General features: G+C 44.9%; 2 protein-coding genes across 3 annotated transcripts in view; one reads left to right on the top strand and one right to left on the bottom strand.

The window, feature by feature from the left end:
* Positions 1–10,626, top strand: part of MRC2 (mannose receptor C type 2) — a 123,486-nt gene extending 112,860 nt beyond the window's left edge. The window contains exons 33-36 of the mRNA XM_055575583.1: positions 234–290; positions 3,468–3,560; positions 6,166–6,282; positions 9,914–10,626. The gene's annotated coding sequence lies outside the window, so the exon portion shown is untranslated. The remainder of the gene's footprint in view (positions 1–233; positions 291–3,467; positions 3,561–6,165; positions 6,283–9,913) is intronic.
* The window catches only part of LOC129648862 (probable E3 ubiquitin-protein ligase MARCHF10), a 49,879-nt gene that overhangs the window by 416 nt on the left and 22,591 nt on the right, over positions 1–26,872 (bottom strand). The window contains exons 1-2 of one of the 2 annotated variants that reach the window (XR_008712897.1): positions 792–968; positions 510–674 (exon numbers count right to left, since the gene is read on the bottom strand). Coding sequence is in view for 1 of the 2 variants with exons in the window: in XM_055575594.1 (XP_055431569.1) it covers positions 8,389–8,560 (172 nt within the window). In the remaining variant the exon portion in view is untranslated. Of the gene's footprint in view, positions 1–509; positions 675–791; positions 969–8,388; positions 8,561–26,872 lie in introns of those variants that run through there. The other variant, XM_055575594.1, reaches the window with a different exon arrangement.

Below are 26,872 nucleotides of genomic sequence, written 5' to 3'. Positions count from 1 at the left end.
ATCAAAACTCAAAAATCGTTCTTGAGGGGTGGATGGCATCTCCAAGTGACCGGCTCCTGCCCGGGAGGCGCCTGGCTCGGGTCTCAGAGTCGCTAAAGACTTAAGCAGGGCAGTGATATCACCATCACGCCCCTTTCCGGCCAGTGGTCTCCGGCATCCTCGACAGATGCAGGAAAGTTCTTCCCCACTAAGTTCCCATGTGGAAGCTCACGGGCCCTTCTCCTCTCCCACAGCCAGTCTAATTAGCTGTTCTGGCAGCAACATATGGTGGTCCACGGGGTCTCACTTAGGTAAGCCTCTCTCCCCTGATCTTCCAGCTGCCCACCCCGGTTGGGAGGTTGTGGTCATGCCCTAATCTGGCCTTTCTGTTGCAGAGGGGAGGCTTGGGGGAAAAGAGAAAGGAGCAGAGAGATCCTGGTGGGCTCACGGGCAGGGAGAGGGAGCAAGCAGGAAGAAGCAGGTGGACAGGAGGGAGGGGTCCAGGTGAAGTTAATGATTTGTTTGCTAACCTCACACTCAATCTGCCATCCTTGCTGGAGGCAGAATATGGGCGCCTGATGGAGTCACGATCCAGAGAGACCCCCCTCAGGCAGGACATATCTCTCCGCTCTGGTGCTCACCAAGCTGGGTCACCTTGGATTGACGGCTTACCGCCTCAGAACCTGTTTCCTTGCCTGCAAAATGAGAGAGGTGTTCTCTCTAGCCCTGTTCCTGCCAGGGTGGTCCTGAGACCACAGCAGTGTGGCTGGCAGCTGCCTAGAAATGCAGACTTCCTGCCCACTCAAACCTACCGAATCATAACCGGCAGTTTATTGAGGTTCCCAGGTATTTCTGGAGAATTTTAAAGTTTGAGAAGCAAGGCAATAAGACAGTGGCCCAACGTATGATGAGAATCACCTGTAGAGCTTGTTAAAAAACCAGCTTTGCGGCCCCTTTATTGGAGAGACATGCTCTGAGTCAGGACAGGCCTCAGGTGTGTGTGCTTTATTAAGGACCTCCCTGGCGATTCTTAGCAACAGAGGAGTTCGGGAAATGCTGCGGTTGAACTTGGTTCCAAAGCTAAGACGCCATTGTTGGAGCCATTACCTATAATGGAGGGCTCTAATCCTTAAGCACTTGAAAGTGCTGTAGGAGCTTCCCACCCATTTCCAAAGGCCTCTCGGCTCCTGGAGTGGCTTCTACTTCTTGGAACCTTTCTCTGTAGGTGTCTTTCCCTTCCTTCCTCAACTGTTCTTGCACCATCTCTCTCGTTACTCCGTCCACTCTCAGGGAAGACACTCTTGTGGTTTCAGCCACCTCTTACTCACTGCTGGCCCTTGGCTTCCTCCTGGTGGCCAGGAGTCCTCTGCTGAGCAGCAGACCTGGATAAGCAGGGGCTTCCTGGCGTCTCCTGGCCTGACTAGGATGTTCCTGAAGACAGCAGCCACAGAATAAGCCTTGCCTTCTCCTTGATTTCTCAGCCTTGGCAAAGGCAGATGCCATTGGCCTAGTTTTCTGGGCCAGAAATCCAAGATCTCCTGGATTCCTCCTTTTTCTTTTTCCCCATTCCTGACCCTCACCAAATTCTGCCAGGTTTACCTCCTTAAACATCCCTCCGGCCCAGACCCTCTCCCTCTGCTTTTGCTCCAGGTCAAGCCCTTTTCAGGTCTCTCTGGGGCCACTGCAGTTGTGGGTAGTCTGGTCTTTTGGCTTCTGTCTGCCCTCACCCTCCTTGCCAACCCCCTTCCCTGGTCACGGTCAGCTGCTAACAATGCTGATCTGGTAGAGCCCTTTCCCTGCTCAGCCCAGCTCCAGCACCTCCAGCATGACATTCAGGGCCCTCGGGAGCCGGGTCCTTGCTTACCTGGAGGGCACCAACTTTACACTTCCTAACTTGTAGCCTGATCCTGACCCAGAGCTTCTCATACTCAACCTGTGCACACAAATCTCCCAGAGAGCCTGTTACATGCGGGTTCTGAGTCAGTAAGGCAGGGCTGGGGTTCTCGCATTTTTAACAAGTTCTCAGGTGATGCCCCTGTTCCTTGTCTGGAGATACTGTGAGCCCCTAGACTCATTGTAGTTCCTCCTTTGTCTGTCTGTCTGTCCTCCTTCTCTCTCCTCCCTCATCCTCTCTTCCACACCTTTGTGTCTTCAGCACCTCTGCTGGGTGCACCTTTCCTGCTTTAATCTCCTGTGCTCATTCGCTCAGTCCTGTCTGCCTCTGTGACCCCATGGACTGTGGGTCGCCAGGTTCCTCTCTCTATGGAATTTTCCAGGCAAGAATACTGGAGTGGGTTTCCCTTTTCTTCTCCAGGGGATCTTCCTGACCCAGGGATTGAACCTGTGTCTCCTACACTGGCAGGCGGGTTCCTTACCCCTAGCCACCTGGGAGGCCACCTTCCTCCTCTACTGCTAAGTCGCTTCAGTCGTGTCCGACTCTGTGCAACCCCATAAATGGCAGCCCACCAGGCTCTGCCGTCCCTGGGATTCTCCAGGCAAGAACACTGGAGTGGGTTGCCATTTCCTTCTCCATTGTGTGAAAGTGAAAAGTGAAAGTGAAGTCGCTCAGCTGTGTCCGACTAGTATCGACTCCATGGACTGCAGCCTACCAGGCTCCTCCATCCATGGGATTTTCTAGGCAAGAGTACTGGAGTGGCTTGCCATTGCCTTCTCCGCCTTCCTCCTCTGGCCCTGGCTAAATCCCCTCCTTCAGGATTTTTTGCCCCATAGGCCCCTCCCAACACATCCTTAGAACTTACCTTGGCCAGGGTGTGTTGGTGTCCTACCCTCCCACTAGGCTGGGAGCCCCTGGAAGGCAGGTCCTGTGTGTTTGAGTCTTGTATCTCCAGTATCTATGTGCTGCCTGGCAGCTAAGCCGGCAGTTAGTGAATAGTGAAGTGCTGAATGAATGCACGATGGACAGGAAAACCAAGGCCCCTTGTGCCATGCACCCTGAGATGGTGGGGGCAAGTTGAATGTGTTGCTAATATCCCATAGATCCTGGGGGTATAGATGGATGACTTTATTGATAATTAAAGAGTTAAACATTTTAAATGATCAAGTTATGACCTGTCACATCTCAAACTAAAATATCTTTTGTTGAGCTATTCTTTTACAGAGATGCTAACCTGGGAGCAGCCTATGGTGTTGGGAGCAGGCTTCATAAGTAGAGGGGGGTCTTTGGGATTAACCTTTACCTAACCTTTACCTAAAGCCCAGTCTATACCCAGGATTTTAGTCCTCACGTCTACCTTGTGGTGTTGGTAACAACTCCATTTTACTGATGAGAAAACGGAGATTGGAGAAGTTGCCAGTTTATATTTATAGGGTGAAGTAGACCAGAAATCTGAACCAGGACTTCAAATTCCGGGCTCTGTGATACCTGCGCCCCTCATTTAGAAGCATTACCATACATGGACTGAGAATTCGGATTCAGTCTATAAATATAGGAGCATTTGCTTGTGTCAGTTGTTTTCTAACTTGGGCAGACAGCTTGGAAAGTTGTTGGACGCCGCTGGACTTGCCTGGAAACCCATTCATCTTGGCCTCTCAGGGAATCTTCAACAGAACTGACTTGCCAGGTAAGTTATGAAGATTTGGGATTTGCCCTCAAATTTCTCTTCCTGGCTGCTCTTCAAGTGAATATTTCCCAATCCAACAGAGACCACAGTTGTCTTAGAGGTGTACCTTTTAAAATATGAGTTTGCTGCTTTTTCTTAGTTTTAGTCTCCATCATAAGCCCACTCTTAGGCTGACTAGGTCTTGCTACTCCTACAAATCTGTATCTGGTAATGACTAACACTGAACTCAATAAGAAGTGAGGAGAATATCAGAACATTTGGCTCTGTTTTAAAGGGCAAGATTTTGGAAGCAGGCTCACCGGACTCCATCCAGATCACTTTTCCTGGCACATAACGATAGGGACTGTGCCGGGGCTCCAGGTGAGAGGAGAGGGCAGACAAGGGCTTTTACTTCCTATGAGCCTGGCACTGGGGGTCAGGAGCATCTTAGGACTCTGGGTGTCAGACCCTCACAGCACAATGGCCTTTGGATGGCTTTACATGTCCTGGAAAGGAGAGGTGGCTCCTGTCCAAGTCAGGACGGGGCTGGGAGGTGTTCTGGGAACAGGCAGGAGTCCAGGAGTCGGTGGCCCCCACAGCTCCGTGCACTCAATGTGCCTGCTGTCTGCTCTGCTTCCCACTGGTTCATACAGGTCAGTAGAAGGACTCAGATCCTGGGTACAGACTGGGCCTTTGGTAAAGGTTAATCCCCACGCCTCCTCCCCCTGCTTCTGAAAGAAGAATATGTTAACTGGGCCAGGCTTATTTCTCACTCCACATCCATGTTCACCTTGATTGTGAAATAGAATTTTTGAATCGATTGCATGTCAGACCCAGCTGAGTCTTGACTTGCTGCCTGAGTTTTTCATGTCTTTTTGGAGGGAAAGCAAATCTCTGGCTTGGTGAATGCTTTCTGATTGTTCATCTTTTTCCATTTGGTGTTATGCTTTGAAAATTCAGGGTGTAGTAAAAGTGTCTGTGCCTGTGTTTGTGTTAGGTGTTTAAAAGTACAACTCTGATTTTTGGTAAGGGAAAGAAGACTGAGGAGGGGGGAGGAGTTAACATAAAGACAAAACAAAATTTCTAGTCCATTCTCCTTACTGAATAAAGCTCTTGTGTGCAGGATAGAAGTGAAAGTGAAAGTCACTCAGTCGTGTTTGACTCTTTGTGACCCCATGGACTATACAGTCCATGGAATTCTCCAGGCCAGAATACTGGAATGGGTAGCCTTTCCCTTCTCCAGGGGAGCTTCCCAACCCAGAGATCGAATCCAGGTCTCCCACATTGCAGGCAGATTCTTTACCAGCTGAGCCACAAGGGAAGCCCAAGAATACTGGAGTGGGTTGCCTACCCTTCTCTAGGGGATCTTCCTGACCCAGGAATCAAACCGGGGTCTCCTGCATTGCAGGCAGATTCTTTACCAACTGAGCCATCATATATGAGCTATGGTGCTGGAGGCTGTTCTAATGGTTGAGAATATGTTTTATCACTGAATCCTCCCAGCTATGCTAGCAGGTAGGATCTGTTCTGACTCCCAGGCTCTGCCATTTTACAGATGAGGAAACTGAGGCACAGAGAAGTTACTTCTCAAAGGGACACAGCAAATGAGAAACAGGGCCCAGATGCTAATCCAAGCATTTTGTCGCTAAAGCACTTGCCCACAACTGCATGGAGATAGGGGACAAGGAGAATCATAAGCCAACTCATTTAGAAACAGTTCCATGGAATATATGAATTAATTAAAAATGCATGAATTCCTCCTAACAGAGTGTGAAGTACAATGAAAATCTGAGACCTTCTTGGTTATAAATCTATTAGTAGCGGGTACCGGTGGTTCCTCTCTTGTAAATAGCCGTTTTAGGGGTTCCAGATGATAATTCACATATAAGGATTATAATGGAATGTCACTACATAGGTTTGCATGTAATTCAAGCCACATTCCCCAGCTGAGTTATTTTATCCAGGAAAAGTGTGGCATAACACAGTATGGAATGTTAGCCTATTGAGCAAAGGAATTCCACTGTCTTAATGGAATTAGTTTTGCGTAGAACTCAGGTCTGACATGGCAAGTTTTGGTAACTCACTGCAATCTTTGGGTGGCCCCCAAAATGCTTTAGAAACTTATTTCCCCACAGAGGTGAAGGAAAGCAGGAGCCTGTGAATTTACCCACTGAATTGGATGGCTGTGTCCTAGATACTTTAGGTCCCCACGCCTCTGTTTCTGCTACAGCAGGGTATTTATCAGAATGTTCTGAGTTGTTGCCACCACTGGACTCAACTTTGCCTGAATAAACTCAGCTTAAGTTATTGCCTTGTCCATGGGCTCTCATTTCACTGGACTGATAAGGGAATTCTGTGGGTGAGACTACACATGTAAAACGAGCGGGTCCCAACACACCAAGACTCTACCTTTGGTTTACCCGATTAACCCAATTTGCTATAGTAACTAACATCAATCAGCAGGGTTTTTATGCTCGCTGGATGGCTGGGCCACAGTGGTCCTGCTCATGGTTGCATAGAGCTCGGACACAGTCTAGAGCTATAATGTGATAATAAAGCTGGTGTTTTAAAATTTATTTATTGTATTATTATTTTTAAGCTGGTGGATTTTTTTTTTTTAATCAAGGTGGTTTTTAAAGGCTTTTACTCCAAGTGTTGCTTGCTTAGACACTCATAGTGTCCAGCTGTTTGTGACCGTTGGGACTGTAGCCCTCCAGGCTCCTCTGTCTGTGGGATTTCTCAGGTAAGAATACTGGATTGGGTTGCCCTTTCTTTCTCCAGGGGATCTTCTGACCCAAGGATCGAACCCATGTCTCCTCCATGGCAGGCAGATTCTCTACCTGCTGAGCCATTGGGGAAGTAACATCTCTTATTTGGTGAAATAATTATCCTTCTGCCAACTTGGCTCTCTTGTCTATACCTTGGTGCTTTCCAGTCTAGTAATTCCTCAAATTTGAGGTTTTATAGAATGGAAAGTGAGTTAATTTTCCTTTCCTGTAAGTGTTGTAAGTTCCATATGGAGTTCGCTCAGTTGGAAGAACATCTGTGTTAATCAGACAAACCAAACGTGGAATGGGCCTGAACTGTCCATTTGAATGATTTATCTCTGCAAAGGACAAAACACAGCATGCAAATGGCTACCCGGTTTTAGCAAGAAGGCTAAAAATTATAATGAGTGACTACAGTTCCATTGTTTAAACTTAAATTCAATTTTTAAAAAGATATCCTCAGTTCGATCCATGACAGCATGTATTTGAGATATTTGAGGAGTGATCTTATCTGCCCTATTTCCTTCTTAAACAGTTGAATTAAAAGCCTAATTCCTACTAAAACACTTCAAAATGAGCAGCTGTTAACTAGGAAGAAACATGAGGTCACTTCTAAGCATGAGCTAGGTTTTCCATTCTCAGAGAAGGAAATGTGGGCAAATTTTAATGATGGAGCCTAAGACAGTCATAGGCAAGAAGAACATCAGTGAGCATGTGACCGAACTTCTTCCACACACTTACATTACAATGGAGAAGCCTGCTCACACATCTATTTTCAGCCAATGGAAAGGTAGGAAAGATGCTCTGGGTTACACAGCATCAACCAATATCTGTGGTTACAGCATCAGGAGAGTAATAGTGCCCACTGCTACTGGTGGGTCTCTCCCCATCACCCTCGTCCAGAACGAGAATTTTTGCTTGCCCCAGGCGGTGGTGAATCCAGAGGGGTTGGTGAAGAGACTCTTAATTGGGTAGGGTGTTAAGCCATGTTTATCCTTCCTTCACCGGTTCATTGTACCTTTTGCTTTAAAAGCACCAAAGGTAAAAGACAATTTGGCCAATTAAATAGGAAAAGGAGTTGGGGCTTTGCCTGAAAGGATATCATGTCAGAAGTCAATTTTTTTCTCCAACTTCATTAAAGCTATAAAATATGCCTAGTTAATTTGAGAGCTGCCATTGTCTAAAAATGCATCCAGACTTAACTGGATGGGTGGTTGCAGAACAGGAGCTATTTAGGATTAGGAAGTCATTGTGCTTTTAAACAAATTGCATGTTATTTACGAATTCTTGGGCAGTTAATCTGGATCGTTTCCATTCCATTGCAAGCAGAAGACGGGCCTTTTTGCCTGGCTATCCCAGCTTCCACGTCAGTTCCTCAGAGGAATCAAGTTTGTCCTACAGATGTTGGCTCTAATGGAGATGAGCCTGAGGGACTCTAAACTTCCGGCTGCATTTATCCCCTCTCTGGATACTATTAAGTCGCTCCTGCCTGAAGCAGAGGACGGGTCTTTGCTTCAAAGGCAGCTAAAGAGTGAATTATTTACCAAATTGCACAAAGGGGAGGATTTATCAAGGCCCCCCTTTTTTCCCCCCAGAGAGGACAACCACAGAACTAGAAGACTTTATTACTCTCTTTCTCGGCAGTAAATTATGCCATTCAGATGCATTTGAAAGCTTCCCTTCATGCTCTGGATTGAGTCATAAAACTTGATACCTGGGGCCAAATGCCTTTATCCTCCTAGAAGGGTGACGAAGGTGAAAGGGCAGCCATTCTAAGCCAGTGCCACACAAAGGCAGTGAGTGGGCAGAATGCGCGGGCAGTGGAGACCCTTACTCTGCCTACTTCACACCTCTTCAACCTGATGTTCTCCAAAATGAATCTGATCACTAGCGGAAGATCATCAAACCCTCCAAAACCTGAATGAGCCACATGAAAAACACTGGTCTGTCATCAGACCACCTATGTGATTGTTGTCCTTGGTGTCATGCTAGGCTTAAAAAAGCTTGTGAATTTCAAAACAAAACAGAAAACGGTCACTCACCTTTTAGATTTTGTGAATTTCAATAAACCTGCCACTCACCTGGAGGGGGTTTGCTGGGGCCCGCTTTCTCTAATTTCTTGGGAGTCATGGTACTCTTATGTTTCTGCTTGACTGAGGTTTGGTCAATTGCCGGAAGTCTAGAATCGGTCTTACAAGCAGAACTTGTGGCAGATAATCTTGGTTCGGCTTGAGCATCCTCATCAGCAGAACTCTACCGAAAATGAAAGGTCAGATCTGAGTATCAGTGATCAATAGGTCCTCTTTGCTGGGCAGAGGAAAAAGAGACAAGCCAAATGCAGCAACCTCTCAGCAGAGACATCGGAGTGTCCTGCCAGCTCAATGTGCCCTTTTCGCCAGTCAGATTTTCATGGACTGGGTGTAGCAATTTAGAAATAATAGCAAAGTTAATGAGTCTATTTGGTATGACATTATGAAAAGAATGAAGTCCTGACCCTTAAGTAATTGGATGACCAATAAACAGCTCATGTTAAAAGCTGCATATGAAAGCATCCATGCATTTAAACTTCTTGATATTTGTTATTTGAACTACTCCAGGGTGGGTGAGAAAGAACCATTCCTTATGTTAATCATATAGTTGACAATGAAAAGGAAATTTAGAGACGAGTGTTGGGACTGAATAAATGAGACCTCAGTTTAATACTCTGAATTATCGGGTGCAACATAAGATAGATTAATCTTTTAAGAAAGACCCTACTTGTCAGTCTTCTGTAAAGAAGTCAGTATAAATCTATGCATGGACAAATCATGACTCACGTGGTGTCAGAATATCTTAACACAGCCTTACAGACGCAATGAAATCTGCCTGCAGTGCAGGAGACCTGAGTTTGATCCCTGGGTTGGGAAGATCCCCTGGAGAAGGGAATGGCTACCCACTCCAGTATTCTTGCCTGAGAATTCCATGGACAGAGGAGCCTGGTGGGCTGTAGTCCAAGGGGTGGCAAAAGAATTGGACACGACTGAGCAATTATCATACTTGGCCACACTTAGAGTGAAAAAAAAATACATAATTAGGAGAAACTTGGTCTTGAAGGTGATTTAAGTCCTGCCTTACGGTCTTAGGTCCTGGTGTTCATATGATTTGCTAGGTGATATGCTCCATGGCAAATAAAATAAAAGGATTGCCTCCCCTCCTCCCAGGGAAAGGGTCACTAAATACTCCTGCATTGCACAACGGTCTGTACTGGCAAGTCCTCTGAAATGTATTCCTCTGTCGACACAGAGTGCCAAATTAATGCCCCCACGCCTCTCCAGTGGTGGCAATTTGTATTGATCTTGCTCCCTGTTCTCGCTGACAGTTGTGGCATTTTCATTTCAAGCCACCTGACTCAGGAAAATACGCGGAATAGCTTTGAATTATTGGGTGCAATGTAAGACAAACTCAGCTCTCAAAAAAGTCCCCTACCTGTCAGTCTTCTATAGGGAAGTCAGAACAAATCTACAGGTGGACAGATCATTCTTCTCTGGATTATAAATCATGTTTGGTAACTTAGAGCCTGGCGACAGCCTTCCAACAAATAATTATTGTTTCTCTCTGCATTTTCAGAAAACAGACCACCCTCAGATAAAGGGACGAGAAGAAGGAAAGGACATAATGAGTTGCTTGTTCTCCCTTTTCCCTTGTGAATCTGGAATTTAATAGAAATCCTTGATAATGATTCTGAAATGTCAAAGATGAAACATGAGGTCATTTCTGGGCATGAGATAGGATTCCCATTCTCAGAGAAGGAAACGTGGGCAAATTTTAATGATGGTGCCTAAGATGGTCATAGGCAAGAAGAACATCAGTGAGCATGTGACCAAACTTCCACACACTTACATTAGTGAATGCAGAAGCCTGCTCACACATCTATTTTCAGCCAATGGAAAGGTAGGAAAGATGCTCTGGGCTAAGACGACCAATATCCATGGTTACAGCATCAGGAGCAGTTAATAGTGTCCACTGCTGCTGACGGGTCTCTCCCCATCACCCTCAGCCAGAAAGAGAATTTTTGCTTGCCCCAGGTAGTGGTGAATCCAGAGGAGTTGGTGAAGAGACTCTTAATTGGGTGGGGTGTTAAGCCATGTTTATCCTTCCTTCACCCATTCATTTGTACCTCTTGCTTTAACAGCACCAAACGTGAAAGAAAGTTTGGCCAGTTAAACCATGCCTACAAGAGTTGGACACAACTTAGCAACTAAGCAACAAACAACAACAAAATTATGTTTGGAATCATGCACTTGCCTTTCAAATACATCTTTCTCTGGTTCTATCAACCTGACTTCCAGTTGTGAATCCCTCTTTTTTTTTTAAACTTTTTATTTTATATTGGAATATAGCTGATAGTTTCAGGTGGACAGCAAAGGAACTCAGTCATACATATTACGAGTATGATAATCACTCTTGGGTCCAGAAATTACAGCTGAAAGTGAGTGTTTTGTCAGCTGGAAACTAAAACCACAATGGAAAGAACTAGAATACTTGTAAATGCAGTGCTGGGTCTTTTCCTGCGTGCTTCATTGACTAATCTTAAGCCAATCACTTCAACATTTTGTGTCTTCACTTGTGTCTTGTCACGTACTCAGCCTTTCTCATGCATCCTCTCTCACGCAAGCCCATTATATTATCCAAGGAGGATGAGCCTTGGGTGAAAGAAGTTGTAGTAACTCATTCTGGCAATAAAATGTAAGCTTAATATATAAGACTCTGTAGCCCAGCATGCTGGGAGTGAATCCTCACTGTCACACATAGTGACTGTGTGACATAGGGTTAGTTTAGTTCATCTCTTTGCTTCTTGGGTTTTCTCATCTGTGAACAATAATGCCTTTTGGTGGTTCTGTGAGGACGAAATGAGTTAAGATATGTTTGTTGCACTTAGAACACTGAGGAAGTGCCCTGTAAGCACTGGCTTTTGCAATTAGCCATTCATGTTAAGCCGTTTAAACAATTAACTAGCTAACTACTAAACATTAACTGCTTGCTGTTGAAACCAAAACCGTAAGCCCCTCTGAGAAATTCTAATGGGTTTTCACATATTTCAAAGAGCAATGGACAGCAAGGTGGGGCAAGTCCTACACCAGACTCTTGATTTCTTCCAAAGGCTGTATAATTTATGATTGTGACATAAGTAGCCAGTTGACATTTATCTAGCCTTAAAGAAAATATGGTACAATTTCCCTTTCAGACAATAAAGCTCGAATGGAAAATATTTAATATTGAAAGATTATCAGATGATAATAATTGAATTATACTGACTTAAAGCTGATTTTAAAACAACGTCTCCTCCTCTTGCAATTTTAAAGGGAAATTACAATTTTCATTTCTTCTCCCTTGTGTTCCTATGTTGAAATGTCACACAGAGGTGGAGGCAACAGCACATTGCTATTCCTTTAAGAGGAAGAAAACTAGCTCTGTCTTTCAAAATCAAAGCCTGAAACATGAAACACAAACAAAGAAACAAAACTGAAAAGCCTAGACTATATAATACACATGTAGACATTAGATTCTCTCTTGGTAGTTTGAAAAGAGTCCTAAGAAAGCCATGTTAATTAAAGAAACTATTGTTGAAATTAATTTGTATATAGGGTATTATCATTTTTGTAATTAACATTTTTCAAAGATTCCCCAGCTTGCTCTTTGGGCATCGTCCATAATAAAGTTGAGATGTTACCTTAGTCAGAGCTAGAATCTCTCAAAAGTTCAGAAAGGGGCTTCCCTGGTGATCCAGTGGCTAAGATTCCATGCTCCCAATGCCGGGGGCCAGGGTTCAATCCCTGGTCAGAGAACTAGATCTCACATGCTGCAACTAAGAGTTTACATGCTGCAAGTAAGACCCATCACAGCCAAATAAATAAATAATATAAAAAATTCTAAATCAAACCAATTTAAAAAAAAGAAAGAAAAAAAGTTCAGAGAAAAACTCATACAGGAAAAAGAAGGAATTTACCTTAGGGTATGGAAGTGGCACTGGGCACTGAAGTAGGACTTTGAAACATTATAATGGTTCTGGTTAGACCTTCTGGGAGGCGAAGACCCAAGAGCTGGGAAGTGGGATACATTTTCTCAGGGATGTGAGAATGACTAGATCTTTAGACAAGGACCTACTGACGTTGAGTCTGAAACAGCAAGAGGACACTGAACAGAGATGATCAGAAGGGCAAGGAGACAGAAGTCATCAGGAACAGAAAGGATCAAGTCATTTTCCAGCTCTTGCCTGATGGCTCATTTCCAAGACCTAAGGAGCTGGTTCTCAACTGGTATGCCACCTCACTCCTTCCCTCCCATTGCTGAATTCTGATTGATGTGTGCAAATCCCATCGTAGCCACGTGTCATGTGATGGATGGAAGGCTGAGCTGAGTGGATCTTATGACCTAGTGTAGAGATCAGGACATGACTTGCTGTGAATAAGAAAACAGGCCAAGAGCAGTGTCAGGCTGGTGCCAGAGAAAGCCAGTGTGCTTGTTACATTTGAAATAAAGCATTCTCATGAGATTGTGAAACAGAAGGATCAAGGTCGTGAAACTCGACACTCAAACAGTAATGACACAGGAAGGGTGGCCAGGGGACTGTGGGTGCAAACGTGTGTCTTCCGAGTGTTGTCCCCAAAGTCCACATTCCTACTGTGCCTCAAACACAAAAACTGCCTTTGAAAATTGAGGGCAGCTTGTATAAATATAGCGCTGGCCAAGAAGTTCATTCCGGTTTTTCTATTACATCATATGGGAAACCCCAAATGAACTTTTTGACCAACCCAATAGCATTCTGGACAGGATGCATACCTTTATGAATTCAAGAAATATAAAGTTAGCAGGTTCTATGTAGTCTCATAAAGCTGGCTAAATGTTTTCTCTTCTAGTGGGGGGGAAAAAAACTGTCAGGGCAGCAATCCCTGGGTTGGGAAGATCCCCTGGAGAAGGGAATAGCAACTCACTTCAGTATTCTTGCCTGGAAAATCCCATGGACAGAGGACCCCGGTGGGCTACAGTCCATGGGGTCATAAGAGTAGGACACAACTTAACAGCTAAACCACCACCAAGGGCAGCAAAGTGCTTCCCATGTGCAGGACGATTTCGAAATTGCTTACCAGGACTGTAAACTTGAACAATAGTATAGAATAGATTAGTAATTTTTGGGGGGTGGGATTTGGACTTGGGTACCACTCACCTAAATCCCACCGCTTCTTCACCCTGTTTGTGTCTCCCACCTGAAGACGTGGCTGCCAGGTGGGGTTGGACGAGATTAGACTCAGCAGGAGAAGCTTTTGGGAGTCAGCTGGGCTGTCATGTACATGAATTTCATGAGCCATTGTCTCCACCAACGACAGCTATAGAGAATATGCTCCTGTCTGCCATCTTTTCTCTGATTCTCATGCTAGCAATTTAGAATGATCCCGTCTGAGACACTGACCTGAGAGCAACAGTGGCCTTAGGGGTTAACGTCTTCATAGTCTTTGATCACCTTTGGGGCTGCTCTCTGAAGGAGAGGCATTGTGGGTCTTGAGTAGAACCTGCTTCTTGTTTACGAGACATCCCCCTGGGGAAGGGCCTCCGGGTGAAAGCTTTGCAAGCTACTGAAATGGCAAACGTGACCTGTTTTATGACACTTGCTAGTATTTCTTATACCCAGCTGAATCCCTCATGGGAAATGAAATCACGGTTGGTTTACATGGGTGGTAACCATACATTTTCATGCTTGGGGGACAAACGAATGTAGTGTTCTTCGAGATGGAGTTCTGTGTGGTGGGCAGTGAGTGAGGAAGTGGCATGTGGCCAGGAAATTGTTGGATTTAAAAAATTTGAACACTCCAATATAGTGTTCTATAGCACACTGAGACTGCCCTCTGTGAGAGGAGCATCTGAAGAACGTGAAAGATGGCCCTTAAGTGGAGGTCATCCATGAAAATACCTCCTACTCGAAACAATAAGTCATAAAACATTTAATTGAAAAGCATCATATATACCTACTGTGTCTTCAGCCCCCACATACAAATAAGGCATTTGCAGTGTGTGTGTGCTCAGTCATGTCCAGCCCTTTGCAACTCCACGGACTGCCAGGCTCTTCAGCCCATGGGATTTCCCAGGCAAGAATACTGGAGTAGGTTGCCATTTCCTCCTCCAGGGGATCTTCCCAACCCAGGGACTGAACCTGCATCTCTTCCGTCTCTTGCATTGGCAGGTGGATTCTTTGCCACTGCTCCATCTGGAAAGCCCGTGCTTGCAATGGGAGAGGCACAGTACTAGCTGTACTAGCAAAACTATGTTTAGTTAAGTGATAAATTGGGTGATACGGATTCTAAATTTCAGAGGCATGCACAGCAAAAAAAGAAAAAAAGAAAACGAGAAGTTAAGGGATGCTTCATGGAGGAGATGGTATTTTCTAGGTGGTATTTGCTATGAAAGACTGATAGGAACTGGCTTTGGCTGGAGTCAGCACAGGAGCCAAGGTGTGGATGGAGTGACACGCGTGGTGTGATTCTCAGTGAGGCACGTGGCCAGAACAGAGGGCATGGGGAAGAGAGGTAAGAAATATAGCTGGCTGGCACAGTCCCCCGCATATCGTGGGGGTCTCTGAGATTCAAGCAAAGGATGGAGAATCAATGCATTGGAGAATAGGGTCTAACTGAAGGTTTCTGAGTTGAAAGCTGTCATTTTAATGTGGTATTTGTGGCATTTAAGATTAGCTTGTGTGTTTCTTTCAGAGAGAAAAAAATGAAGCATCCAGCCAATTTGCCAGTGAAATGATGTTTTTGTAGTTTCAATGGCTTATTTTCATAAAATGTAAGTCTTTCCTTTATTGCAAGAAAAATGCATGTTCATAATGGAAAACTAAAGACAAAGAGAGAAATTTTGAAGCATTCAAAGCTCCATTAACCTTGGAATAAAAACTGCAAATCGCTTGGTCTGTGTTGTTTCAGACCCCCTTTTAATGACTCTGTTGGAGACTGCTAGCTTTCCACTGAAATCTCTGCTCAACTGATGAGAGCTGCAGCTGGGATGTGCCGCCCACCTCGAACTCAATGATTCAGTTTCCCCTGCAACGAGGTGTTGCCCTGGGAGGAAAGACTCCCTAATGGGGTGGAAGCGGGAGTGATGTGTGCAGCCTACTTCAGAGATCATCTCTGGCCCTGCACCTCAGCAAGAAAGGCAACAGCTTTGAAAGTCCTGTGTTAATCAGAAACATCACAGGCCTGAATCCCTGTGAGTCCTAGTGGAGGAGAGATGCCTTCTGATCTGGTTCAGCCAACCTGGGCAATCATAGGTGTAAGAGATAAACCTCTGTCTTGATTGAGTCATCACATTTTTGGTCCCTTTGTTATAGCAGCTAACATTACCCTACACATATGTTTATGTATCTGCATAAATGTTTCTTCTCACAGCAATAGAATTGAACCATACTTTACATTGTCACTTAACAATACATTGCATCCATAGATACCTTTCTACAATTTTTTCAACCTTATTTTTAAAAATTTCAAATCTATGAAGAAGTTGAAAGAACAATAGAAATAACATCCATTACCCTTCACCTTGCCAATTTGCTTTCTCTCTCTCTCTTTCTATATATATATATATATATAATTAATCTATATATTCTTTTTCTGAACAATTTAAAAGTGACTGCACTTCATGATACTCTTACCCCTAAATACTTCAACATGAATCTCCTTTCAAAATAGCCATTCTCCTACAAAGCCACAATACTGTTATCCTACCCAAGAGAATTTAATAGTTTCATAACATCACCTAATATGTAGAGCATCTTCAAACCAAACTGTCACCAAAATGTTGGTTCTGATCTACCATCCAATGAAGATCCACCAGTTGCGTGCGCACTTGTTATGTCTCTTTAGTTCTCGGCCCTTTTTGCCTTTTCATGATTTTTTCTGTTTGAAAAGTCTCAGCCTCATAGAAGGTTGTGTGTTTTGGATTTGTAAGCTTTCTCATAATAAAATTGGGGGTTAATCATTTTGGGTAAGAATATTGCATAGGTGGTGGTATCCATCTTTGTAACATCACCTCAGCACAAAACAACACTATTTGGTCTCTAGGGTAAGGAGCTGACTGCTAGATTTATGACTGCTAGATTTTTTTTAAATATTATTTTTTAATATAAAAGTGCATTTTTCCCTTTTGTAATTAGTAGGTAATCTATCGGATGATTCTTTGACACTAAATAGCCTATTAATTACACATTTTATTCAATAATTTTAGCATCTTTTGATGTGCTTTGACTGAATTGATAATTACATCAAACTAGCAAAATGATGATTTTTCTACCATTTCTTCTACAATTATTGGCTGGTATTCTTCTCTAAAGAAGAACTTTCCTTTCCTCCCTTCTTGTTTGTTTACTTGTTTGTTATCATCATTGTGGTCTCACAGGCATATTTTATTTAATTATCTCATCACATTTTTTGAGGCTCAAATTATACTAGAAGTGGTGAATGGGAATTCATTCTAGTCTGCTGTTGACTTGAGTCTCTGAGCACTTCTTCGCTTTCTGGTACAGTAAAATTTCATAGCTTAACCTTGTACTTTACCTGGCTCGGACCTAGAATCAGTAAGCTCTGGTTCCTTCTAGTTTAGAAAGCTATTTAGAAATCAATATCTGCTTGCTATGTGCATTCATTGCAAATAGAGGGACAGTGTTCCTAAGTCTTTTCAGTGGAATTAATTAGAAATATGTATTTTAAAAATTATGAGCTCGCAGAAATATTTAAAGTTAAAATTAAATATTTTATGGGGTTTTCCCTTCCTTTTATTTTCTCTCTCATATTTAAAATCTTCATTCCTCAGTTATATTAAAACATTTATTAATTTTTTACTCTGCAATACACATGAAATAATTTCAGAATCACAATACAAATGTTACTCTAACAAACCCACTAAGTAAAGTTTATTCTTTCTTAACAGTTCTCTTTGTCTTTACAATATATTCACATTGTACGGCTCTGCCATAATTATTTCTGTTGGTCATTTAGGTTGCTTCCAACTTTTTCTGTGGTAAATGATGCTACGATGAATATTCTTATGTATTTATGCACATCATCAATTATTTCTTTATTCCTGAAGTGGGAATTTACATTGGTAGATTAACAGTATCACAAAGATTTACAAATTTTTGTTCCCAAACTGTCCTCCAGAAATGCTGTATTAATTTACATTTCCAGGTGTACCTGCCAGATTCTACAAATATTCTCCAACTACATATTATCTTTTAGAAAGAATCTTTGTTATCTTGGGAAAATACTGTAATTTGTAACTTGTATGTAATTTTAATTTAATTATTGAATAGGTTCATTTATTTAGCTCATCTGTTTAGAATCTATATTCCACCTATTTCTAAAAAGGGTCTGAAATGACTTAAAAGCTAAACTGAAAAGAGTGTAAAAAAATGGGAAAAGGCAAAACTAATTTATGGTGAAAACATGCAGAATAGTGGTTGCCTCTGAGGGATGGGGCAGGAATTGACTAGAAAGGGGCATGGGATAATGGAAACTCAGTGGGGGTCAGGTTATATGGTTACAAGCATTTATCAAAACTCATGAAATACTACTCTTAAAATTTGTATAAGTCACTTCAGGTAATTTTTACCTCTAAAATTTAAAAAATGGGAAAAAATAGAACAAATCAAATCACGAAAACCGTAAACAAATATTCAACTCTGGCTAATGATGTATGTACGTGTTAGTCGTTCAGTTGTGTCTGACTCTTTATGACCCCATAGACTGTAGCCCACCAGTCTCCTCTGTCCATGGAACTCTCCAGGCAAGAATACTGGAGTGGGCTGCCATTCCCTTTTCCAGAATGATGTCTTGGGTTGGCCAAAAAGTTCGTTTGGGTTTTTACATAACATCTTATGCTGAAGTTTTTTTCAGGGGGAAGTAGGTAGAGTACTGATGTTTGCAACTTACTTTGAAATGCACCAAAACACACGATGTCTCAATGGATGGATGAGGGGCTAGATACGTGATAAAGCAAGTACAGCAAAGTGTCAACCCTGTGGTATCAAGGTGGTGGGGATGTGGATATTCATAGTACAGTTCTGTCAGCTTTTCTGTGTGTTTAGAAGCTCTTGGTAAAATACTGGAGGGAGATGGAGCAGCACTAGAGATGTAGAAGTGCAGGCGTTTTCAGGGCTGCTGGGATAAACGAGGTACTTCTGGGGAATGCTGCTGGTCTTCGATTGTATGGTTCATCACAGACCTTCGTTTCTTTAGATTAAAAAATCTTGGCCGGGACTTCTTTGGTGGTCCAGTGGTTAAGAATCCACCTTCCAAGGCAGGGGACACAGGTTCGATCCCTGGTCTGGGAAGATCCCACAGGCCACAGAGCAACTAAGCCCGCACCCTGCAACTACGGAAGTCCACGAGCCACAACCAGAGGACATGGATGCCGCAATGAAGGGTCCCTCACGACGCAACAAAGATCAGTAAGTTAGGCCCAGCACAGCCAGATAAATACATAAATACTAAAAAAAAACTTTCTCTTCATGATATCATCAGGTAACAATGAGAGATCAATGATCAACTCAGTGAAGTCAATGTAAGATAAATTTTAAAAGAAATGTCTTGTCTTACACTCGGTGCTTTAGGATGAGCATACAGTTCCACTAACAGGGACCTCCAATGGAAAGGGCAACATAGCTACTTATGTTGAGAATATGAGAATAAGGACTTAAAGACGGCCCTTACAGAGCTGACAGGGACTTCCCTGGTGGTCCAGTGGTTATGACTCTACACTTCTATGGCAGGGGGCATGAGTTCAATCCCTGGTTGGTGAACTAAGATCTTACATGCGGTGTGGTGCAGCCAGGAGAAAAAAAAAGAAGGAAGGGCCAAGCTGGGAACTTTAGCACTGGGCCTGTTGATGGGCGGCCAGAGTGAAGTGGGTTACATTGTGAATATGAAGTGCATCTTATTTTATGCATTTGAAAATATTATTGTGAGAAGAAGATGCAAAGAAGTCATCATTGTTGCCTAAGAAGCCTGTGACAGAAAACCAGGATTAACTCCCAGGTGTAGAGTGAGAAGAGAAGCAAGCCTGGAAGAATCCCAGGACTGGAGAAGGGAGGAGCAGAAGCCAGGAGAGAATCAGGAGACTGTGGCTTCGTAGAAGCTCAGGGACACAGCATTTCAAGGAGTGTGGAGTGGCCAGGTGAGTCAGAGCTGCTGAGAGGTCGAGCACAGTGAGGACCACAGGAGACCTTCTGCACCACAGAAGTGGAAGGCATCTGACCAAGAGCCATTTCTGTGGAACAATGCGGATGGCAGCCAGGTTGGAGTGGGTTGCGTTGTGAGTAAGAGGTGGGGAAATGGAGTCAATCAGAGTAAATGATTCTCCTAAGAACCTTGACTGTGAGGGAGAAGAAATAAGCGGAGGGGATGTGGACTCAATGAAGGTCTGTTCTGCTAAAGTTTTAGACAGGAAGTTTGGTGTTAGTTGCTCAGTTGTGTCCGACTCTTTGTGACCCCCTGGACTGTAGCCCTCCAGGCTCCTCTGTTCATGGGGTTTCCCAGGCAAGAATTCTGGAGTGGGTTGCCATTTCCTCCTCCAGAGGATCATCCTGACCCAGGGATCCAACCCAGGTCTCCCACACTGCAGGCAGATTCTTTACCATCTGAGCCACCAGGGAAGCCCTGAGAGATTAGGTCATGATTAAACACAGACGGGTAGGCTCTGGTACAGAGGTGGGAGGTGCAGGAATGGAAGGGACCATGGATGGAGTGAGGAGAGAGCTAGGAGGTGGGCTCCTGAGCTGAGGTGGAGAGGTTGATGACTGAATGGCAATGAGGGGAGGGCGGTGCAGTTTTCAGTGGCCTGGGTGCAGACCCAGAGACCATGGACGAGCAGGATTTTGTCAGAGAGGTATGGAAAAAAAACAAAGGGCAAGGCAACGTAAAGAGGATCAAACACAGAACACAGTCTGCTTGGAAAGGGAAGTTTAGCCCAGAGAGGGCAATAAGAGGGCAAAGGGAGAGGAACCAGTGAACCAGAGGTTCCCCATGGGAAGAAGGGTCACAATAGAAGTGGTTGAGCAGAAGAGCAGGAAGGCTGGTGGTGATCAGTAATTTTTAGAGATGGAGAACTTTTATCTGGTGATGCCGATTAGGATGTGGTGTTGGGGAGGGTAGCAGAGAGGGATGGAGGGGGACCTTTAAGATGCTTGGGGAACTGAGGAGGCAGGGTGTGGCTGGATCACCCAGGTAGATGCTGAACTCATCTAGGCCAGGGGTCCCCAACCTCTGGACCACAGACGGGTACCTCCTGTTAGATCAGCAGTGGCATCAGGTTAGAAATAAAGAGCACAATAAACGTGACGTGCTTGAATCATCCCCAAACCATCCCCCGCCCCCTGGTCTGTGGAAGAATGGTCTTCCATGAAACCGGTCCCTGGCACCAAAAAGGTTGGGCACTGCTGATCCACGCTTGTGACCAGCGTTCAGGAGATGGGGTGGAGAAGAAGGGAGCCACTCCCGGTCCTCATTGAAGAGGGGAGAGTGGCCAGGAGACAACAAGGATGACGGCAGGAGGGAATGGTGAAATAAAGAGCACAAGCCCCAGCGGACGGCGTGTCCAACAGAGCCAGGGGAGCGGTGGTCTGATAGCAGCATCAGGGAGCAAGAAGGGTGCCCTCCTGGCTCCTGATCCTGAGGAAGGGTGGGGGGGAGGGGAATGTGAGCACCACCACGCCCTCCCCCAGGGGGCGCTCTGATGCACTTTTCCTGTGCTGCGGGGAGACTGGCCCGCTTACCTGCTCCCCAGGGTGCCTCTCCTTGATTCAGGCTGTCCCTTCCGCCTGTAACCTCTGCCCTACCTTGGCTCCCCACCCCCCACTCCCAGCTCCCCAGTACCTGCCCTAATATCCAACTGAAAATCAGCATCTCCAGGAAGGTTTCCCAGGTTTCCCTTGCCTTCTTATCACACTCATCATATACTATCTTGATCTGCAGGCATTCGTGTGATGTCTTATTTTACCAACACTATGAACTACCCGAGGGCGGGAGCGAGGCAGTTTATTCATCACTATCGCCCCATACCACCCAACACAGTGTCTTGGACACCAGTGATTTATAATTCTGTAAAAAGAAAGCAGTGTAACAGTAAAACAAAAGGAGGTTTTAGGATGAAATGCGGTAATTAGAAACTATACTTAATGTAGGTATGCCTCCGAATAATCACATCTCGCAACTGAAAATTTTTTAAATTTTGATATCTGAATTTTAATAGGTTTTTAACAAGTTTTTTGGTTTTAAAAAGCAGTGGAATCTTTTTTTTTTTTTTAAGTAGGGGACTTTAATAAGAGGTTGCAAATGGAAACACACAGCACTACATAAAATGTGAAAAGAGCCACTTTATTATAATCTTCACTCATGCAATTTCTGAGCTGCTCAGTCCAATTAACACGGGGAACTCTTGGGGTCAGAGGTCAGCAAGGCTCGGTACTGTGGATTTCACTGAGCGGGGATAACCAATTGGTGTTTGTCTGACCTGGCCACATGGCAGAGTCGTCCTGTGGAAGGATTGACTCTAGGCTATCCTGCTTATCTGTTGAAAAGGCAGGACGATGCTCTGGAAGCAGCTGCAATTTGAACTGACAGTTGACCCATTTTCCTGCCATGCCCTATTTTAAGATTACCTAGTGGAGCTCAGGCAAAGCACAGAAACAAAGAAGAAATGAGGCCCTGCTGGTTTTGCCCAGATGCAGTTATTCGCCTGCGCCATTGCTGCTCTGAAAGGTCTGTGGGCCCTGGGTGTGTCCACAGAGGGGCCTGCGCTCCAGGTCTTCCAATTACTCTGTAATCTGATCACAACCTTAGCATGAAATGTTCCCTTGGTATCTCTAATTTTCTTGAAGAGATTTCTAGTCATTCCCATTCTTTTGTTTTCCTCTATTTCTTTGCATTGATCACTGAGGAAGGCTTTCTTTTATCTCTTCTTGCTATTCTTTGGAACTTGGTGGCAAGAATACACAGAAGAACTATACAAAAAAGATCTTCATGACCCAGATAACCATGATGGTGTGATCACTCACCTAGAGCCAGACATCCTGAAATGCGAAGTCAAGTGGGCCCTAGGAAGCATCACTATGAACAAAGCTAGTGGAGGTGATGGAATTCCAGTTGATCTATTTCAAATCCTAAAAGATGATGCTGTGAAAGTGCTGCATTCAATAGGCCAGCAAATTTGGAAAACTCAGCAACAGGACTGGGAAAGTTCAATTTTCATTCGAATCCCAAAGAAAGGCAATGCCAAAGAATGTTCAAACTACTGCACAATTGCACTCATCTCACACACTAGCAAAGTAACACTCAAAATTCTCTAAGCCAGGCTTCAACAGTGTGTGAACCATGAACTTCCAGATGTTCAAGCTGGATTTAGAAAAGGCAGAGGAACCAGAGATCAAATTGCCAACATCTGTTGGATCATCAAAAAAGCAAGAGAGTTCCAGAAAAATGTCTACTTCTGCTTTATTGACTATGCCAAAGCCTTTGACTGTGTGGATCACAACAAACTGGAAAATTCTTAAGAGATGGAGATAGCAGACCACCTGACCTGCCTCTTGAGAAACCTGTATGCAGGTCAAGAAGCAGCAGTTAGAACTGGACATGGAACAACTGACTGGTTCCAAATCGGGAAAGGAGTACATCAAGGCTGTATATTGTCACCCTGCTTATTTCGCTTATATGCAAAGTACATCATGCGGAATGCCAGTCTGGATGAAGCACAAGCTGGAATCAAGATTGTTGGGAGAAATATCAGTAACCTCAGATATGCAGATGACACCACCCTGGTGGCAGAAAGCGAGGAAGAACTAAAGAACCTCTTGATGAAAGTGAAAGAGGAGAGTGAAAAAGTTGGTTTAAAACTCATCATTCAGAAAACTAAGATCATGGCATCCAGTCCCATCATTTCATGGCAAATAGATGGGGAAACAATGGAAACAGTGACGGACTTTATTTTTTGGGCTCTGAAATCACTGCAGATGGTGACTGCAGCCATCAAATTAAAAGATGCTTGCTCTTTGGGAGAAAAGTTATGACCAACCTAGAAGCTTATTAAAAAGCAGAGACATTACTTTGTCAACAAAGGTCCGTCTAGTCAAAGTTATGGTTTTTCCAGTGGTCATGTATGAATGTGAGAGTTGGACTATGAAGAAAGCTGAGTGCTGAAGAATTGATGCTTTTGAACTATGGTGTTGGAGAAGACTCTTGAGAGTCCCTTGGACTGCAAGGAGATCCAATCAGTCCATCCTAAAGGAGATCAGTCCTGAATATTCATTGGAAGGACTGATGCTAAAGCTGAAACTCCAATATTTTGGCCACCTGATGAGAAAAACTGACTCATTGGAAAAGACCCTGATGCTGGGAAAGATTGAAGGCAGGAGGAGAAGTGGAAGACAGAGAATAAGATGGCTGGATGTCATCACCGACTCAATGGACATGAGTTTGAGTAAGCTCCAGGAGTAGGTGATGGACAGGGAAGCCTGGCGTGCTACAGTCTACTGGGTTGCAAAGAGTCAGAGACGACTGAGTGATTGAACTGAACTGAACTGATCACAAAGAAAACCTCTGGTTCAGCCTGGTGAGTTACCTGGTGGAATGTTCAATTACACCAGGATGACCTCTTATAAAATACGAGTGAGTCCTGGGTCAACTTTGGGCTAGTCTGAGTTTCCTCTGTCCACGGAGAACTGCTTGTGTGTTTGTGTGTGTGTGTCAGCAGGAAAGAAAGATGCTTTCATCTGAAAAGCTGGCAGTCTGAGGCAATGGTGGACTCATGTCCAGAGGTCAGCTCCAAAGATTCTGCTCAGTCATGAGTTGTTTTTTTTTTTAACTTTTTAATTTTGTATTGGAATATAGCCGATTACCAGTGTTGTGGTAATTCCAGGTGCACAGCAAAGGGACTCAGCCATACACATACTAGTATCCATTCTCCTGCAAGGGGCTTCCCAGGTGGCTCAGCAGTAAAGAATCTGCCTGCCAATGCAGGAGATTTGGGTTTCATCCCGGGTTGGGAAGACCCCCTGGAGAAGGGCATGGCAACCCACTCTAGTACTCTTGCCTGGCTAAGCCCATGGACAGAGGAGCCTGGTGGGTTACAGTCCTTGGGGTCACAAAGAGTCAGACATGACTGAGCACACAGAGCAGCAGCAGCACACTCTCCCCCAAACCTCCCTCCCATCCTGGCTGCCCCATAACACCGAGCAGACTTCCCTGTGCTGAACAGTAGGAGAGAGCTTCTTATGTCTCTGTGTTCTTGCCCACCTGGGATAAAAGGAACCTACCGAGAGCTTTAAAGGTGCCACCCGTCCCTTGGTGGTGGGAGAGCCTGGTGAGCCAGGCTCTCTGTAGCTGGTTAGTCTGGTCATCAGCAGTGAGGTTATTTCCAGATGGCTGATGGCAGTTTCAATCTTCAGAGCCAGACTGGCCCTTGTTCACTGCTTGTCTCACCAAACCACCCTCCTCTGGATGATTTCAAGCCAGGCTGGGGATTGCTCACCACCCTGATAACAGTACTCGCTTTCTTCTCTTGCTCAGGGGAGGAGTCCTGCTCTGGCTGCATCACTATGACTTCAACATGAACATATTCCTAAAATGGTCTTGCAACTGTCAGTCTTCAAGCATTCATGGAGCGCTTAGCATGTGGTGGGCACTGGAAATGGAGTAACCACCAGGGCCTGTTCCTGAGTGAGCCCCAGCCTGAGGAGGAGACAGACACGTGTCCTAAGGTGTGTTTGAGCCTGGAGAGTGGTATGGGGACACAGTGAAGGAATGAAAACAAAACCACTGGGCCCCCCAGTAGCTGCTCGGAAGCTCTTCCCAAAGGAAGTGCTTGCAGAGTTGAGGGTCAGGCCACCAATGGCCTTGAGGGACATCAGGGCCATCAAACACTTTGCTAAGCTGTTTGAACTTGATCCTAAGACAATGGGGAACAACTAGAGAACTTTTTAAAAATATATTTATTTATTTGGCTGCACCGGGTCTTGGTAGCGGCACATGGGACCTTTAGTTGCGGCATGTAGGACCTAGTTCCCCAACCAGGGATGGAACTTGGGCCCCCTGCATTGGGAGCTCAGAGTCTTAGCCACTGGCCCACCAGGGAAGTCCCCACTAAAGAACTTTTAATAGCAGAGTGACACAATCTAATTTGCTTTTAGAAGGATCATTCTTACTGCTGCCTAGGACACTGGCAGAAGGGTTGAGGTGAAGGTGAAATGACCAGGAAAATGGTTCCTACAGTAATCCAGGCAAAAAGAAAAAAGGAAGACAGAGCTGTGTAAAGGGAGGCGCTGGTGGACAGATCTCAAGACAGAGGAAGGTAAGACTGTCCAGCTCTGGTGTCTGACAGCTGTCAAATGTGAGAAGGAGAGGGCGGAGGAGTCTGAGGATCTCCAGAATTCTCCTGGGCAGAAAGAAGTTCAGGCAAAACAAATTCAAGTGAAGATTCTCACAGGTGTGCACCCGGCAAACCGTGGGCTGCACATTCCATCACCCTGACGTCCACGTCGGGTTCGAGATGTGGGGCGGAGGTGTGTAGTCACTCAGGGGCACCTCGAGGGTGTGGAATCTGTGCTAGAGTCAAGGGGCTGGTGGAGACAACACCTGGCCAGGTGTTAGGGATGACTCACAGCCTCCCAGGGTGGGGAAGTTGGAACGCGCGCGCGCATGTGTGTGTGTGTGTGTGTGTGTGTGTGTGTGAGACCCGCCTCAGCCACACACAGGCCCCAGGCACGACGGGAGGCCCAGCCCATGGGGAGTCTGGCAACACACAAGTAGAAGTTAGAGAAAATCAAAAGAATGAGTCACAGAACACATATGCCATGTGCTAAGCTGGCTGCTTCTGTGACACCACCAAGGGTGTCGGTAGGTCGACACTGACAGATTAATGGGAGAACAAACAACTCCCTGAGAGCCGTTTGAAAGAGGAGAGGCTCAAAGTTTTCACAGGCAGGAGAGGCTGAAGAGAAAGGTAGTGAAAGGAGGCATGCAAATATACCCAGGTCGGAGGAAAACCCAAATGCAAAGCAAGCCAGCTGACTCATCATCCGAGAGCGAACGTTTGCAAGGAGCTGTCATGGGCAAAGCACTGTAGTTTGGATTACGCAGGGCTGATTTCTGGGAAACAAAACCCCTTCCTGGCCCATGAGATCTTGTCTTATCTTTTGGACTTGACTGTAATCTGGAGCACTTTCCTAGTGGTTCAGTGGTCAAGAACCCGCCTGCAATGCAGGAGACGCAGGTTTGAACCTTGGATTGGGAAGATCCCCTGGAGAAGGAAATGGGAACCCACTCCAGTGTTTTTGCCTGGAAATCCCACAGACAGAGGATCCGGGCAGGCTATAGTCCATGGGGTCAGACACAATTTAGCAACTAAACAACAACATAATCTGGAGCAGTGCTGTTCCAGGATTTCTGCAACAGTGTTAATGTCCCATATGGCAGCCCTGGACCACAAGTGGCTACTGAGCCTGGGACTGCATTTACAATTTTATTTTAATTAATTTATATAGTCTCACGTGGC

The sequence above is a fragment of the Bubalus kerabau genome, chromosome 4, assembly GCF_029407905.1.
Source record: "Bubalus kerabau isolate K-KA32 ecotype Philippines breed swamp buffalo chromosome 4, PCC_UOA_SB_1v2, whole genome shotgun sequence".
In the NCBI taxonomy this organism is placed as follows: domain Eukaryota; kingdom Metazoa; phylum Chordata; class Mammalia; order Artiodactyla; family Bovidae; genus Bubalus; species Bubalus kerabau.
The sequence above is the reverse complement of the archived record's forward strand: the minus strand, read 5'-3'. Positions and strand labels throughout refer to the sequence as shown.